Here is a 14,607-nt window from a genome sequence, read left to right on the forward strand (position 1 = left end):
CTTCTTCACTAATAAGGTAGAGAATCCCCAAGACACAACCATAGAGATCTATTCATTTGTCTCCAATAACACAGCCACCTTTCTGCTCATATTAGCCAGGATTTGCATAGCTACATTTACATAAGGATTTAATAATGTCGTCTGAATGAGATGAAATGCACCTGTCAATCATTCCTGGTTCACTAAAAGGTTTCTGTGCTCTTCGAGGCAACCACAGGATCAGATTTTTGTGTCTTGAGCACAAGCAATAGGGTTAGGGTTTGATAGCTTTTTTATCACATTGGAACCCAGTATCAAATCCGATTTCTTTTAAAGCCCTTATCAAATCTAGGTTTAGCTTTCAACAGTTGTAAGTTATTAATGACTAAACTCAAAAGACTCGACTGAGTCTGTAATCTGTAATCACTTTCTGTTTGGGTGGGAAGGTTGAACCATTATGAGTAGCTACAACTTGAAAATGAAGATGAGCGAAATGAAACACTGAAATAATAGTTGTCACCTATTAATTTTTGCACATCGTATTATCATGAGCTATGTGTTCCAAAACTGGTGGTCCAGAATTGCTAAGCTGATAAGTTTTATCGTTAACATATACACTTGAAAGTACAACTAGCATGTTGGAATATAAGGTGTCTACAGGCTTCAAAGACCAAATTACAGCATAATTGAATGATCATTCAAAAAAGTGAGTGTTATTTAATAACATGACCTTTTATATAGGCTGCTGACATCCTTAAATATTTTCTCCCTATGTCTGAAAAACTATGTAATCAGAGCTAGAGAACACCTGGATCCATTCAGATCCACTAGCGTATTAGGCATTTTGACACACAGACCTGAAATCCATGGACCAAGTGGAGCCATGAAGATCCTAAAAATAAAACTACAGAAACTGAGGTGACTCATCTTGTTAATACTGCAACAGTCATGAACATAAACAAGACTTCTTTTACAGAGCACTGATTCTCTCAGTCAAGTAATTTAGAGAATTAACGTTAACTAGCTGCAGGTGACATAATTTGTACTTTCTGTCATTTCAGCAAAAGTGACAGTCAAAACCGGCCAACACAGGGGAAGCCCACAAATGGAATCTTTTGCACTTTGCTCTTTCCTAACATGAAACAGTGAAGAGAAATTAAAAATCTGTCAGTGAGAAAGACTTGAGTACTTAGAAAATACGTGTCTTCTGCCACCCTGGAATCAGACCCGAACTGGAAGCAGCTATCAGAGCCCACACCTAATGAACCCAAATTACGCGGTTAATCTCTCTTGTCTTACCTTCCAGCCGCTGCCCGCCTCTCGGTAGTAGGGAAAGTTGTCACAGATCCACTGGTAGATCTCACTGAGGGTCATCCGTTTGCGCGGTGAGCCGTTGATGGCAAAGGTGATGAGACTGGCATAGCTGTAGGGCGGTTTACCATCTCTGTGCTGTGCAACTTCCTCTTGGTCCAGCGTCGTTCCTGGATCCAGATGGACGATTTTCTTGCCAGGCCCGTGCCCATGGTGGTGACCGTGGTGATGGTGTCCATGGTGGTGGCTGTGGTGGTGTCCTGTGTCTGCCTTCTGGATGGCCGCCCTCATGCTGAGCTGGGGGAGCCAGTCCATTGAGGTCAGGCTACTCTCCAGCTCAGAGGTCATGGTGATTGGAGGACGAGGGGTCAAAGGAAGGTTGAGAGGCTCAGAGACGTGGCGTATGCAGGATCTCCTGTTTGGCTCACTGAATGGGTGCTGTGCAGCAGCCTTGGCTCAAGTCTGGAAAAGCAGGAGGTTTGTTTACTATGCCTATTCATCTCCGTTAGCGGGAGCAGAAAGCACATTTGGCAGAGACACACAGATGTTAACTTGCACATTATTTTCCACATACAATGTGGCTGTGTATAATGGAAAGCTAAATATTTTGGCATTTTCATCACTTGATCTTTAACACTGCACATAAATGTTATTGCAATATGAGCTATGGATACGAAAAAAGTTAAAATCAAACTGTGTTATCCCATTAATTAAAATGTGAGAAGCAAAGCAGTATGGGGGACTAGGTATGAGTGTAGTTTCTTACTCTTGCCATTCCTTTCCATCTTTCCTTGGGCCAAAGCATCTGGGGAAGTCACCGAAGTGAAAGGTGGAGTCCTTCCCTTGTGCATGTTCACAAGTTCTTCATTTAGCCACTGCAATGGCCACTGCTGCAACACACAAACACAAAACCACACAAGACGGTGAGCTTGCTCTGCCAGACTGCCTTCATAAGATATTAATATCGCACAACCGCTCAACTGGCCTCGGCATCTGTCCAACCCAATTAAAACTCTTCTCTCTTTCTCTCTCTGTGTTCTGTCTATCTGGATTGCCTCTCACTCTTGTTCCCTCCAAAGTGGAAATGGCGATTGGATCTGCAGAGTGACTAAAAGCTGGGGAATTGTTTTCACAAGTGCCTGCCAAATGGGGGGAACAGCTCGGGAGGAATTCCAACCCTCTAGAGGAGCTGAAAGACTCGTCCCCTTTCTCTCCATGTGTAACCCCCCCCCCCCCACACACACACACACACACCGTGTTCCCATTCTCTGACTCTCGACGTGCCTCACTCTCCTGTCAAGTCCATGCCTACCACCCCCCCCCCCCCCCCACCCCCCCACCCCACCCCCCACCCCCAGCATCTGAGATCTGAGACCTTCTCACACACAAACCATGAAAAACTTGGTAGCTATTTGTAGAGCGGCGCTGAACGTAAGAATGTGTCCCCCCCAGTGTAAGTAGAGTAGGAACTTCTTTTTTTGGTAGTTGAAGCTTTTGCAAATAGTTTTAGAATGATTCAGCACAAAACAAAGACATTTACACGTGAGAGGAATTACTCACCGATTGTTGTGCACTTCAGTCAGTCACCAAACATTCGTAGATATGTCCCTTCTGAGCTGAGAATATCAAGTAACTGTTACTCATCACTGGAGTGAAGATGCTGCGTTCACGCCAAACTGATTCAACAAAGAAAATTAGCTTGTTTATTGCTATGTGATCTCAGAGGACAAACATGCTACATCCTAGCAAATGCAGGTAAACCTATGAATTCTTGTGTAAGCGTCAAACAGAGTGAGGGTCAAGTCCAGTGAATAGTTAACAATGGCTGGATTATTTTAGCCTCCAAAGGATATAGAAATCTACATATAAACATTCATCTACCATTCCATGCAGTAACCTTCGTACGTCCTTGAACAACAAAGAGCCTATTGGCCCACGCGCTTTCCATTCATGCTCACTGTATATAATCAAGGTGGGAGAACATCAATAAGCCTGCCTACCAGGAAGAACACAAACTCTAAGTCTCTCTTTCCACCAGTCCCCCTGGAGAGTCCAATACACCAGCATGAAGAGGAAGAAGGGAAATACTCAGCTACAGCAAAAAACTTGCTTAATTAAAAGTAGAAAAAAACAAATGTTTAGCAGCAGGCTCATCAAGCCAAACAAGCCAGGCAGTGGGACTTTAGCAAAGAAAGAGGAACGATATGCCCGATGAGGCCTCTTGCACAACACCACCCCCATCTCCTCCTCAAGGCCCTGCCACTGTGGGAGAAGCCATAGCCAAACCCCCCCCCCCCCCCCCCCCCCCAAATCCCAGGAAGCCATCTTAATTAGTGCTACTTTTTTTTTTTCGCTAAAGGGAAGGTAGCATTGCTAGTTGTTGTGGTGGTGGGTAGGTAGGGATGGGGGTGGTGACACACAAGACACAGAACAACAAGTACTTATTTTCCCCTCATTAAAAGGAGGCACAAGCTGCAAATCAGCCTGCCACAAGCCTCGACCTGCTGTGCTGCCGTGGCTGTTTTTGTTGAGAAGTTTGGGAGCGTGGGCTGGCTGCATGGCGGCACGGTGTAGCTTTCCACCACTAGCCTGGTGAGACGTTGGGATGATGAGTAATAGAGGAGAGCGGAGAGAGAAGAGGAGGGGCATGACTTGGCTGCTGGGGAGAGGGGCCCTGCTGGGCGGGTAGACGCAACCAATTACCTAGTCGACTCAGTCAACTGGTCCCACAGTGACTGGGCTAACCTCAGCACTGTGCCTTTTGTTTCTGATATCTGCTGTGTTTCACATCAGCCTCAGAGGCCTGCATGGTATCAGGGGAGAAAAATGATGACTGCAGAGAAGACAGCTTACAGTATATCGCCTCTTATCTTAGGGCTATCAGTTTTCTATAGAAATGCATTGTACTGTATGTATAGATACTCTAGCACTAAACTCTCTAAAGTGAGTGCTGCATACTTTACCAAAGAGGCAGTTTATTCACGTCAGGTAATTGTTCATGGTTATCTTACTGTACTGAACAACCAATATATACAATGGAACCTACACTAGGAGAGAAAGTGAACCCTTCTGTGTATTTTCATCTTTGCTGATGTTCCTTCCGTTCAACCTTTGCATTTCAGAGCAGAACACTAGGACTGGAAACAGCCATACAGTCTGTCATCATACACCACTTACTTCACTTCTGAAACCTGGAGATGACAACATCAAACTCAGGTTCAGATCGGTATCAGAAGTGTCTGCTTATGATGTCATTAGAAAACACTTTTCATCCTTCTCTACAGCACTGTTTCGAAGACTAACAGAAGACTGTTCAGTATCATGGCTGCTAATGGAGTTAGCCCCCCTACACATGTTGTTGAAAAAGTCTGTTAAAATGCAAAGATTTTCTCTACTATGAACTTAAACTTCCAAAAGGTATGTTGCTTTTTAACACTCTACTTTAATAATTAACTGATATGATGCTATTACGATAGCAATTAAGACTCTACATAGGAAAACTTTAGATGGAACCTCATTAAGAAAACTAATTACCAGATTGCAAAGTCCATATTTTTTGTCAAAATTATGACAAAATGGATCTGTTTTTTCCTTCATAAACATATGATTAACTGCATGTTTAGAGACCAGACACAGTGAATTCAATGCCGCTTCAGAAAATTGTCCCTGAAAGACGACAAGAGAAAACTAATTGTAATGCAATAATTGGAGGCTGACACAGTGACCCAACCAACAGTTTCATCCACATACACAGAATTACACAAGATTCAACTCTGTATAACTGATCAGAAAACCTCAAGAACTTACAGAGAGCTGCAGTTGAATAATAAATAAAGGTAGTGAAGAGGGGATATTCTGGCAGCTGATTATACAGAAAATCAGCATTTGATTAGTTGGAACGCTTGTCGTATGAATGTGCATGGAAACATACATTTTCAGAGACTGACGTTTGGCTAACATTAGTGGGTATCAAAAGAGGTTCAAAATCTGGCAAAAAGGACAACATATGGCATCTCCAATTTTCTTCTTTCACCTGACAAATAAAGCATGTGAAGAGTTAGCTTTAGGAACATGAAACCTGTGGGACATTAGCTGGCACTTCCAGAAAAGATTACAAGCATTAACGTAAAAAGAAGAGCAAGGATTTGGCCGTTTATGAACAAGAAATCTTTCTCCTTCAAAGAATTTAAATACATCACTCTCCGCACTGTGGATGAAGCTTTCATGACTGGGAACATTGTCCCTTTAAAAGAGTTGAGGGTCTGTGTGTGATTGAATGTATTCACCCATTAGACTTTGTAGCTGTGATGCACACACTCAGCTGTGTGCATCACTAACAACTAACAGTCCCCCGCTGCTAGCAGGCTTTTAGACTGAGAGAGAGGCTTTACAGTTCTGCATTTTAATAGAGAACTTTGAATGGAGAGACGGGGGATGGGTGAGAGAAGGGGGGTTTAGAGAGCCAAAGGAAAGAGGCATCAAAATATTTTTAGAGGAAAATGAAGTAATGACAAAATACCCACCCGGAGCGTGTTGAGCAGAGGGGGTTTCTGGGAGGGACTGCCTTGGCAAGGGTAAGGCTAATGTGTCAAAAGAAAGTCTGTAGGCATACTGAGCACTGTCATGTCTAGAAGTGTGGGCCATTCAAAGGAAGGAGGAAAAGGTCCAAAAAGCAGCATTGAATGTCTTAATTACTTTCTGCTTCAGCACCAGAAAACATATCCCTGAAAAGGTTCAATTATAAGATATCAAGGCAAATCAGCTGCCCTTATGGTGGCTGCTTGCTCATCTCTCAATGGAGCAGGGTTAAGCAATTATCGTTTGATACCGTCTACTTACTTTAAAAAAAGACCTGGAGAGGCATCAATGTAATGTACCGTTTCAAAATGAAATACATTTTGTAGACTTAGTCCTTAAAGCAAGTGGTCAGGCAAACTATTGCCTGAAAGGAAAAATCAGAAAATAGAATTTTAAAAAAAGAGAGGACAATGATTTATCCATGACAGAACAACACTTTCATCAACGGTTTCTGAAAACTGCTGGCTGGCCGATGTCAACGAGTCAACCCAGTGACATCTCAATTGAAACAGAATGTACTGATTCACACCATTTTTCTCAGATTTGAAAGAAAATCTGATTGAAAAAAAGGCAAGAAAATCAGTAGGTTCCACTGAATCCCTGAAGGCCTAGAATAAAATATTAACTCACTGAGCCCACACAGAACCTAACACCTGAAAACATCTGCCAAGGTAGAGGGAGTTAGCGACCCAGAAGACTTACCACTGCCGACAAGGAAAAAGCTATCACAATTCCAGATTCTGACAACGGCAAAGTTAAAAAGGCATATTTTGTCATAAATAAAACATAGGAGTGCAGCATTTCGGCAATCTCCCCCAACGAAAGGTCCCAAGAGAGAGATGGGATGCTGTTTGTGAACTCACACTTTGCACAGTAAAGGGGGCTATAGCACTGCGTCACCACAACTCAAACTACATTCCCACACCCAGCACTATTCAGCAAGGACTAGTCCTCTTTAAAAATTCATTAATTTACAGCAAAAATAGATTAAAGCGCCCAACTGCACCAACCTAAAAAGTTTGGCTTGTGAATAGCATTAATAATGGAAACAAGCATCCAAAACCTAGAGGCCCTGGCTCAGAGGCATGGCTTAGGTTTTGTTGCGCTTTATAATGGAGAGTAATTTACATTTTTTAGAAGTATTACAGCTTTTGATGCTTGTTTATAATTACATTGTTTTACATGTAAATTGGCTAACAATTGTTACTCATTAAAACATAACCAGTAGAGTGCAACAACACATTGAGCTTGTGTAAGACACAGGCTTTACATCAGGATCACAATGGAAGCTGTGCATTGAACTCTTGTCGCTGGCAGCACCGCTGCTGAGTTCAATCCAAATGGCAGCCCTTTAAAAGTGATCACCCCCTATCTTATCTTTTACATCTTTCTTTTTCAAACCATAGCTATGCCTTCCTAACAGAATCAAAGAGGATTCTGACAAGATAAAAGGATTTGCTGCATTTGAATTCAAATTATGTGTACTTTCCTGGGGACAAGACAAAAATCACAGTGACTGGGAGCACTCAGAGAACTTAAAGGTACTTAAAAAGAGAAGAGATCTGCTCTAATGCTTTCAATTTTTCACCTTTCCTGACGACGCCTGATGATAGAGGAGTTTGCTATGCTACAGCATATAGATAAATCAATATCTGAGGAACAGCTGATGAACAGTCCGTGGATAAAGGTTTTCATATCCACTCACTTGCAGAGGTCTGGAAATGCGTCTAATATCAGGTAATTTCAATAATCACTTTGTCTAAGTGATGATTTGAACAGCTGATTATTGATATGACCTGAGGTAATTAAAATGACCTGAAGGCCTAGTAACGCTGTAGTGGCCTGATAATTGCAGAGACAGATTAGAGGGAGGCAACTGAGACCACATCCTCCTCACCTCTTTTAATAGCCACTGCCAACCTATCTTTGAGCAAGGCAGTTTACCCACAGTTGCTAAAGTGGATGTGCTCATGATAAAGAGTGGGAGACGGCTCCCAGGCATCAGCCCGTACGACTGAAGAGCGTGGGTGTCGGTGTTTGCTAAAAGCATATTCTTAGTTAGCACATTAATCTTTCCAAGGTTAAACACAGATTGTGTGTAATGGCAGCAGTAGGAAAAGGTGAGCCTATAGTCTGTTCACAGGGGTCAATGCTGCAGTTAAGACAGCCAAACATTTTCTGCTCAGCATGTCAAAGAGATTGTTTGTTTTTGTTTTTTTTTACTTGGGAGCTGCAAAAAAGACTTTTGAATGACACATGCTAGCATGAATCATGCTGTTTAGCTTTTTTAATAAAATGAACTCACACACACGCGCACATACACAAAGATGCTGGGATTGTGTGTCAATGTCTTATGCACATGAATACATTTTTAATTTTTTTTAATATAAAAATAACAACTTTATGTTTTGTTCACACATTTATGTCCTAATTTGTGATAAGTTCACTGTCTTAACTCCATCATATTTTAATTGGCACAGGAGAAAGACTGGCTGCCCAACATTACTAATGAAGTCACAAAAAAAAAAAAGAATATATTTCAAATCATAATGAATATGCAGGGAGACAACATAAAATCTTGACAGCCATGAGTGATTCATATACTGGCATATGGAGTTCATCTTTATCAAAGAAACTGAAATGCATGTAGTGTATCCGCAAATAGCCCTCAATTCAACTTTCAAAAAGTCATTACTACACTGGTCTCTTAGCATTGCATTTGCTGACATTGCCGATAATTACAACGACCTTTCCGATGATAAAACACAAATCAGTACAACATTATGAGGGTTCCTTCTCTTCACGTTTCATGTGATTCTGCATAACGTTTTAATGAGGCATTTAGGGGTCTATGAGTGATCTACTGAGAAAGTCTACAATGGCAATCAGCAGTGAGTGTGGCAGCTGTTCAGCAATTAAAAAGCCAAATTACCCTCAATCAACACCATTTACAAGCGCAAGTAAATCTCAGAGCAAATAATGATGAGAGAAATCTGTTCAGACAGCTCTCATCTTGATAGGAATTAGAGGCGCATCCAAATCAGGAGCAGGGTGCTCTCTCAAACACTTTCTTAGTCTGTCGTACACAAACACATACACACACCTCCCCTTGTCTGCGTGTTTCTGGAGAGATGAATTTGTATAGTGTAGGCTGGCTCTCCACACTGCAGCATGATGAAAGATAAGGACTCCTTTACAGTATAAGACAGCCACCGTTCATGGTAAGGTTACAGTATCTTTATGGAAAGAGACTACACTGGTCCATTTGAGGCAGCCTATGAAAAAGAAATCCATATGTGAGAATAACTGCGCCATCAACAAACTCAGCTTACACTGGATCACAGCAAATAAAAGTGACCCTGTTGAGAATAAGAGGAACTCAAGGACAGTTATAGCAAGTTACAATCTCTTCTGCCTGCTGAATTGCTAGACCTTTAAACATTTTACTCGATTGAAAAAATGTGTCATTGTGGTGCAATCTGCATCTAATATAAAGCACATGTTGATGTTGAGGTCTGTAAATTACATTAATGTTCAACAAAATGTTAACACCAGTGCGCATGGTGTAAATCTGCCCTGCCAATTTGAGTCCTAATACTGTATGTCCTTATAAATGGATCTAAACTAGACAAAGGGAGCCGCTCAAAATGACACATAGTTTAAAATACAGTGCAAACAGAGGAAAAATCTATACATGCATGTATACACAAACAAAGAGCAAACCATTTATTAACACCATGCAGCCTATGAATGCATGCCATGTAGTTAATGACACCTTGGCATGTATTCACACACACATATATAGAACCACTGAATATGTTTTAAGCCGTGAAGCAAAGTTGGTTAAATCTTATGAATCCCCCAAAGCAAAACAGTCCAAGTGAGCTGACTCGGTTCCCCTTCTGTTACTACTTTTCCTTGCAATAACCGGGTTGACAACAGCAAAAAAAATCAGTGATTAATTCACCACTTTCAAGAATACTGTCTTTTCCCCTCCATGCAATTACGCTGCAGCTCATCACTGAGGATCTCAGTCTTCTCTGAGCTTGCCTTGTTGCTCGGTCAGGCTTTGAGCACTGTTATCACTTCAAAAGTGTTCTCAGCTGTTCACGGCGCCGTCTTCCGTCCACGCATATTTGCGCTTCCAACACAATCCGCCACTTAGATCATTGTTTCACTCAACACCGCTTTCTCCGGAGCCTGTTACCTGACAGCCCTCGCCGTCCGAACGGTACCATGGGGCTGTAATTGTAAACTTACAGAAGTTGACTCTACGTGACGGACACCTGGCATAAAGACAAACGCTTCAGTGTCTGCATGCATGCAAATAGTGACGGGCAGCGAACTTGTCATTGCGTGCCATTAAGTAAAACCACTGGCTTTTAGCAGCACTTCTTTCCCGGTAAATCGTCATTTGCCACAAACCCTCTCGACTGACATTCAAAAAAAAAAAAAAAAAATTCTGCACAGACTACTCACCGTCGTAGGTGAATATGAACCGGCTCAATTTTTTTTTTTTTTTTTTTTTTGTACTCTGGTTCACAAGCTCCAGACGCCTGTCCTGCACTTGAAAATTCCCCCCGAAGACAAAAGCTTCAGCTGTGCCCAGACGCTGTCACTTGAGCTGCATGCGCGGTGCTCTGCAGGCGTCAAACTGACCGCTGGTGTGGTCGATCGACAGTCATGACGGGCGGACTCGAGCCGCTATTCGCATTTGCGCTCGGCAACACGAAGATCCCGGGTCTCTATGCTCCGCTCGACTGCTGAACCACCGGAACTACTTCCAACGCCAGCCGGAGCACGTTGAAGATAAATTCATGCACCACAATAGGGAAAAAAAAAAAAAAAATGAAATCACATCCATTTAACTAGTTCCCAATCTCAATATTAATGAGATTCTGCTAGGACATCACATATGCCTATAATAATAATAATAATAATAATAATAATAATAATATCTATGCTGTGTTGATGTATTTGTTAAGTGAATTTATGTCGAGGTATGATCCTAATCATCAGTGTAACATATTATAGCATGGCAGTGACTGTTCTGTTCAAGTAAAAAGGTAAAACTATAGAAAACACTGCCTGTGTGATGCCCAGACAGCAAAAACACAGAATTATTGTAGGCAAGGAAATATGCTTTCAGAAGAAAGAAAAAAAAAATTATACACTGCTTAAAGTGCAACAAAATATTTGAGGCAAAATATGGATATTTAGTATTATACTGTTCTGTCAGACCAACAAATTGGGGGCTTGGTGGTGCCTGTTACAGTTTGCTATTCCTCACTTAGAATGAATGCCTGAAATTTGTTGACTAAATGTGGAGAGAACCCTGATGTGAAGGCACAGCGCACGCACCCACCGAGATAGCACATCAGTCAGATCACCTTGTTGAATCTGTAGGTTTACACCCAGAGCGCAATGTTTAGTTTATCATTTGAACAAACAGGAGGAGGTATATTTCAATGTGCAGTCTCAAATGAGACCACGCGGTTTTTTGCATGTTAGTACAGGATCCAAATACACATGCTGAGATGACATTTGTATCTAAAAGTCTGGCTTTTTTCCCCAGCAAACATATATACACATACAACTCAATTCTGAGAATTAAAAGTACAGCTAATACAGGCGTGTTTTGTAAGCTGCTGCTGTCACTGTGAACAACGCCTTTATGTCTTACAGTACTTCATGGTATGTCCGTATAAACAGCTTTTACTTCTATTGTAGGCTATGTGAGTAATCTGGCAGTAGCTCAGTAGAGAAATGCATGTAAGAAAGAGGAATACATGACAGTGGCACAAGCCAGGTTTAAATCTCTGCAGACACAGTAGGCTTCTATGCGCATTGTGCTTCGCTGGTGTACAAGTACCTCTTACACTCCATAGCGCTTTGCAGAGGAGTTAGCAGCTAACTACATAATCCCATCATAAAGTTTGAAATCTGCATGTATCCAGAAGATGAGAAGATGAGTGAAATTATTCACACAATAAAATAAATTAGAATGTGGAAACATAGTTGTTTGAAGTTCCTCTCTGTGTCTTATATAAAGCATTTTGAATTGCCTTGTTGTTAAACAGTGCTATGCAAATAAACTTGCTTTGCTTTGCAAAACTGCTTAAGATTGTTCTGATGCTGGGAGGAGGACAAATAAAAAGAAGTGGATATTCAGCTTGACTGCAAAGCAGCACTGTTTAAGCCACAAGCTTTTCATTTCTGAAAACACTCAGTCCCCCTCCACTCAAAAATGTGTTTTGCTTAATTCACTCGGATGTTTGAGCTTCACTGTGAAGAATGATGTATATGCAGAGTTTGACACTAGAAAGCTGTTTTCAAATTCACCTACTGACAGACAGGTTTCTCTGTGCTTACCTTAAATCTGAGTTTACAACAAACATGATTTTGTGACATCATAACTAGTCTGGAAACCACTGTTCATGGACCAATATGCAGCTTATACAAGTGTGATGAGGAAACTTGAAACCTCCAGTGCACATACACAGTTAACGGAGTTAATAGGGTAATTGAACTTTTTTGTTGAAAAACCATATCAGACACAAATTATTATTCCAAGCACAGTATTATTATTATTATTATTTGCATCAGTAGTATTGTAATATAATTTCTTCCTCAATCTTTTGTCACCACTTGGTTAAAAGATTTGAACAAATAAGGTGTTTTTGTCTGTGAGCTTGGTAGGCTTAGAAACAACTCAGTGCTGCACTCGCCTGGATGATGTGGGTGCTTGCAATGGTCAATGAAGTATTTGCGATGGAGTTGGAGGATTTTCAAAGCAACAGTTTACAGTGCTTTCTATTTCATCATAAATCATATACTTTGTCTGAAATAGACTATGATACTGTAATGCTGAAAAAGTGCTCTAAGCAACAACAACACGGGTCTTCTAAAATGATAACTAACAACTTAATAATTGTAGTGTGTTGTATTATAATATTTACACATACACACACATTTTTTTTTTTTTTGCAAAAGTGTATTGGCAATCTGAAGTCTAAGGCTATGAAATAAAAACAAAGAACGGAAAATGAATACCTGAGCTCTTGGAATTTCTTCTGGGCCAGTTTTAATCTGTGAGCCCACCACTAGAGGACTCTCTAGGCTAAGACAATATGTTTCCATAGTTTAAAAAAAACAAAAAAACAATTGAAATCTTTTTGAATATACACTTATCTATGTTTCTTATTTAATCAAATGTATTTAAAGACGGGAAACTCTGGGTAACCATATCAAAACACTGTTAGTGTTTTTTTTAAGTCATTAAATGACTTCTCATATGTCTCATCCTTGCAAAATGCATCTCTACTGTGCAGGCTTAACCCCACTGCCAACAATGAAATGTTTGTTCACATTGTGGTTACAAAATGAACAGCTATTAGTTGAATAATCTGTGACCATCCAACATTGTTATGTAATATATTCAACAAATTAAGTAATACTTTATGTTGTTAGTCATACTCCTTAATGTTCACACTTCATCACAAAAAGAATATTGCCGACTACTTTAACAGTATTGTAGGAAATCACATCAGGCTATGCAGTAGGCCTATTTAGTTGTGGTGATGGTAAAACATAGGCTGTCACAGGATTGCTACAGTTCATTTTTGCACGGAATCTAAGGATTACAGTAGTTTTTCAATGAAAACGTTGGTGGTTTGTGTTGTGAACATGACTGATAACATGGGATTGGTCTCGCTGATGAAAACGCCTGTCTGCTGCGGCCTGCGCGACGTTTATCAAGAGGAATGTGTCTGCTCGAACGCCTTCCCCCTGCTTTGTGATGATTGGGCAGCATGACTGGCTCTGCCCGGTTTGATCCTGTTGGCTCTGAGACGTTGCACTGCGTCATGTTCAGGGGATGTAAAGGAGGCAGACAAAAAAAAAAAAAAAACAAAACAAACAAAAAAAAACTGCTGTGCAACTTCCTATGGTGGAACCTACGGAATGTAAGACTATCAAACTAAACACTGCGGCTCTTCATGGTTTAAGGCTGTCCATCTCTTGTATAACGAATAAAGACAGTATGTAAATTATTAACGTGGGGAGGGGGCTGAATAATATTTTTAAAAATACTGCTCCGCCAATAAAAAACAAACAAAATACCGCTCTGTCAAGGTAAAATATTCACAACGAACATAACGGAATTGTGAAAATAGAGACATTAAATACCTTCTTTTTCGGAAATAAATCACCGATAATCAATCGGTCATTGGCCAACTGCCAGCATGTAAGTAGCCAGCTAGGCTGCTGTCCATGTGGAAACATTTTTTTATTTACATGATTTGGTTAATTATGAGGATTATGAGGATATGAGGCATTGAGCTCATTTAACAGTTATTGATGTGAACTTTATTTAGGTCAGCAAGAGCCACTAATGATTAGTAAGATGTAGAAAAGATGTTGTTTTTTTTTTTTTTTATGTTATTGGCGAAAACCCTAGAGGGCTTAGAAACATCGCCGCGCCTCGCGATAACACACCGAGCTCGACGCGAGAGATCAGAGTTGCGCATGCGCGGAGTTGCATCCGCTGAGATTAAAGTGAATGCAACGCAGAAACGATGCAGAACTAAGGCTGTATGGGAAGCTTGCATAAAGAATATGCCTTTATGTTGATTACAGCCTATATTCTGTAACATTCACGTGTGATTTAGAGTGTGTGTTTTCTTAACAGGGTTATAACAAAGGACCATCAGCTGCTCTTTGACATCCAGGAATCTCCCT

At 40.8% G+C, this 14,607-nt stretch overlaps 1 protein-coding gene across 4 annotated transcripts in view; it reads right to left on the reverse strand.

Moving 5' to 3' along the window:
- LOC139620371 (forkhead box protein J3-like) overlaps positions 1–10,911 on the reverse strand; it is a 57,675-nt gene extending 46,764 nt beyond the window's left edge. Inside the window, exons 1-4 of one of the 4 annotated variants that reach the window (XM_071475807.1) lie at positions 10,348–10,908; positions 2,851–2,966; positions 2,057–2,180; positions 1,279–1,752 (exon numbers count right to left, since the gene is read on the reverse strand). In XM_071475807.1, coding sequence (XP_071331908.1) covers positions 1,279–1,638 — 360 coding nt within the window. In that variant the 5' untranslated portion in view covers positions 1,639–1,752; positions 2,057–2,180; positions 2,851–2,966; positions 10,348–10,908. Of the gene's footprint in view, positions 1–1,278; positions 1,753–2,056; positions 2,181–2,850; positions 2,967–10,347 lie in introns of all 4 variants that reach the window. The other 3 variants (XM_071475806.1, XM_071475808.1, XM_071475805.1) reach the window with 3 other exon arrangements.
- Positions 10,912–14,607: the final 3,696 nt, after the last annotated feature.

The sequence above is a fragment of the Trachinotus anak genome, unplaced genomic scaffold (genome assembly GCF_046630095.1).
Source record: "Trachinotus anak isolate AG129_WGS33_773 ecotype Australia unplaced genomic scaffold, CSIRO_AGI_Tana_v1 ptg000004l, whole genome shotgun sequence".
Classification (NCBI taxonomy): Eukaryota; Metazoa; Chordata; class Actinopteri; order Carangiformes; family Carangidae; genus Trachinotus; species Trachinotus anak.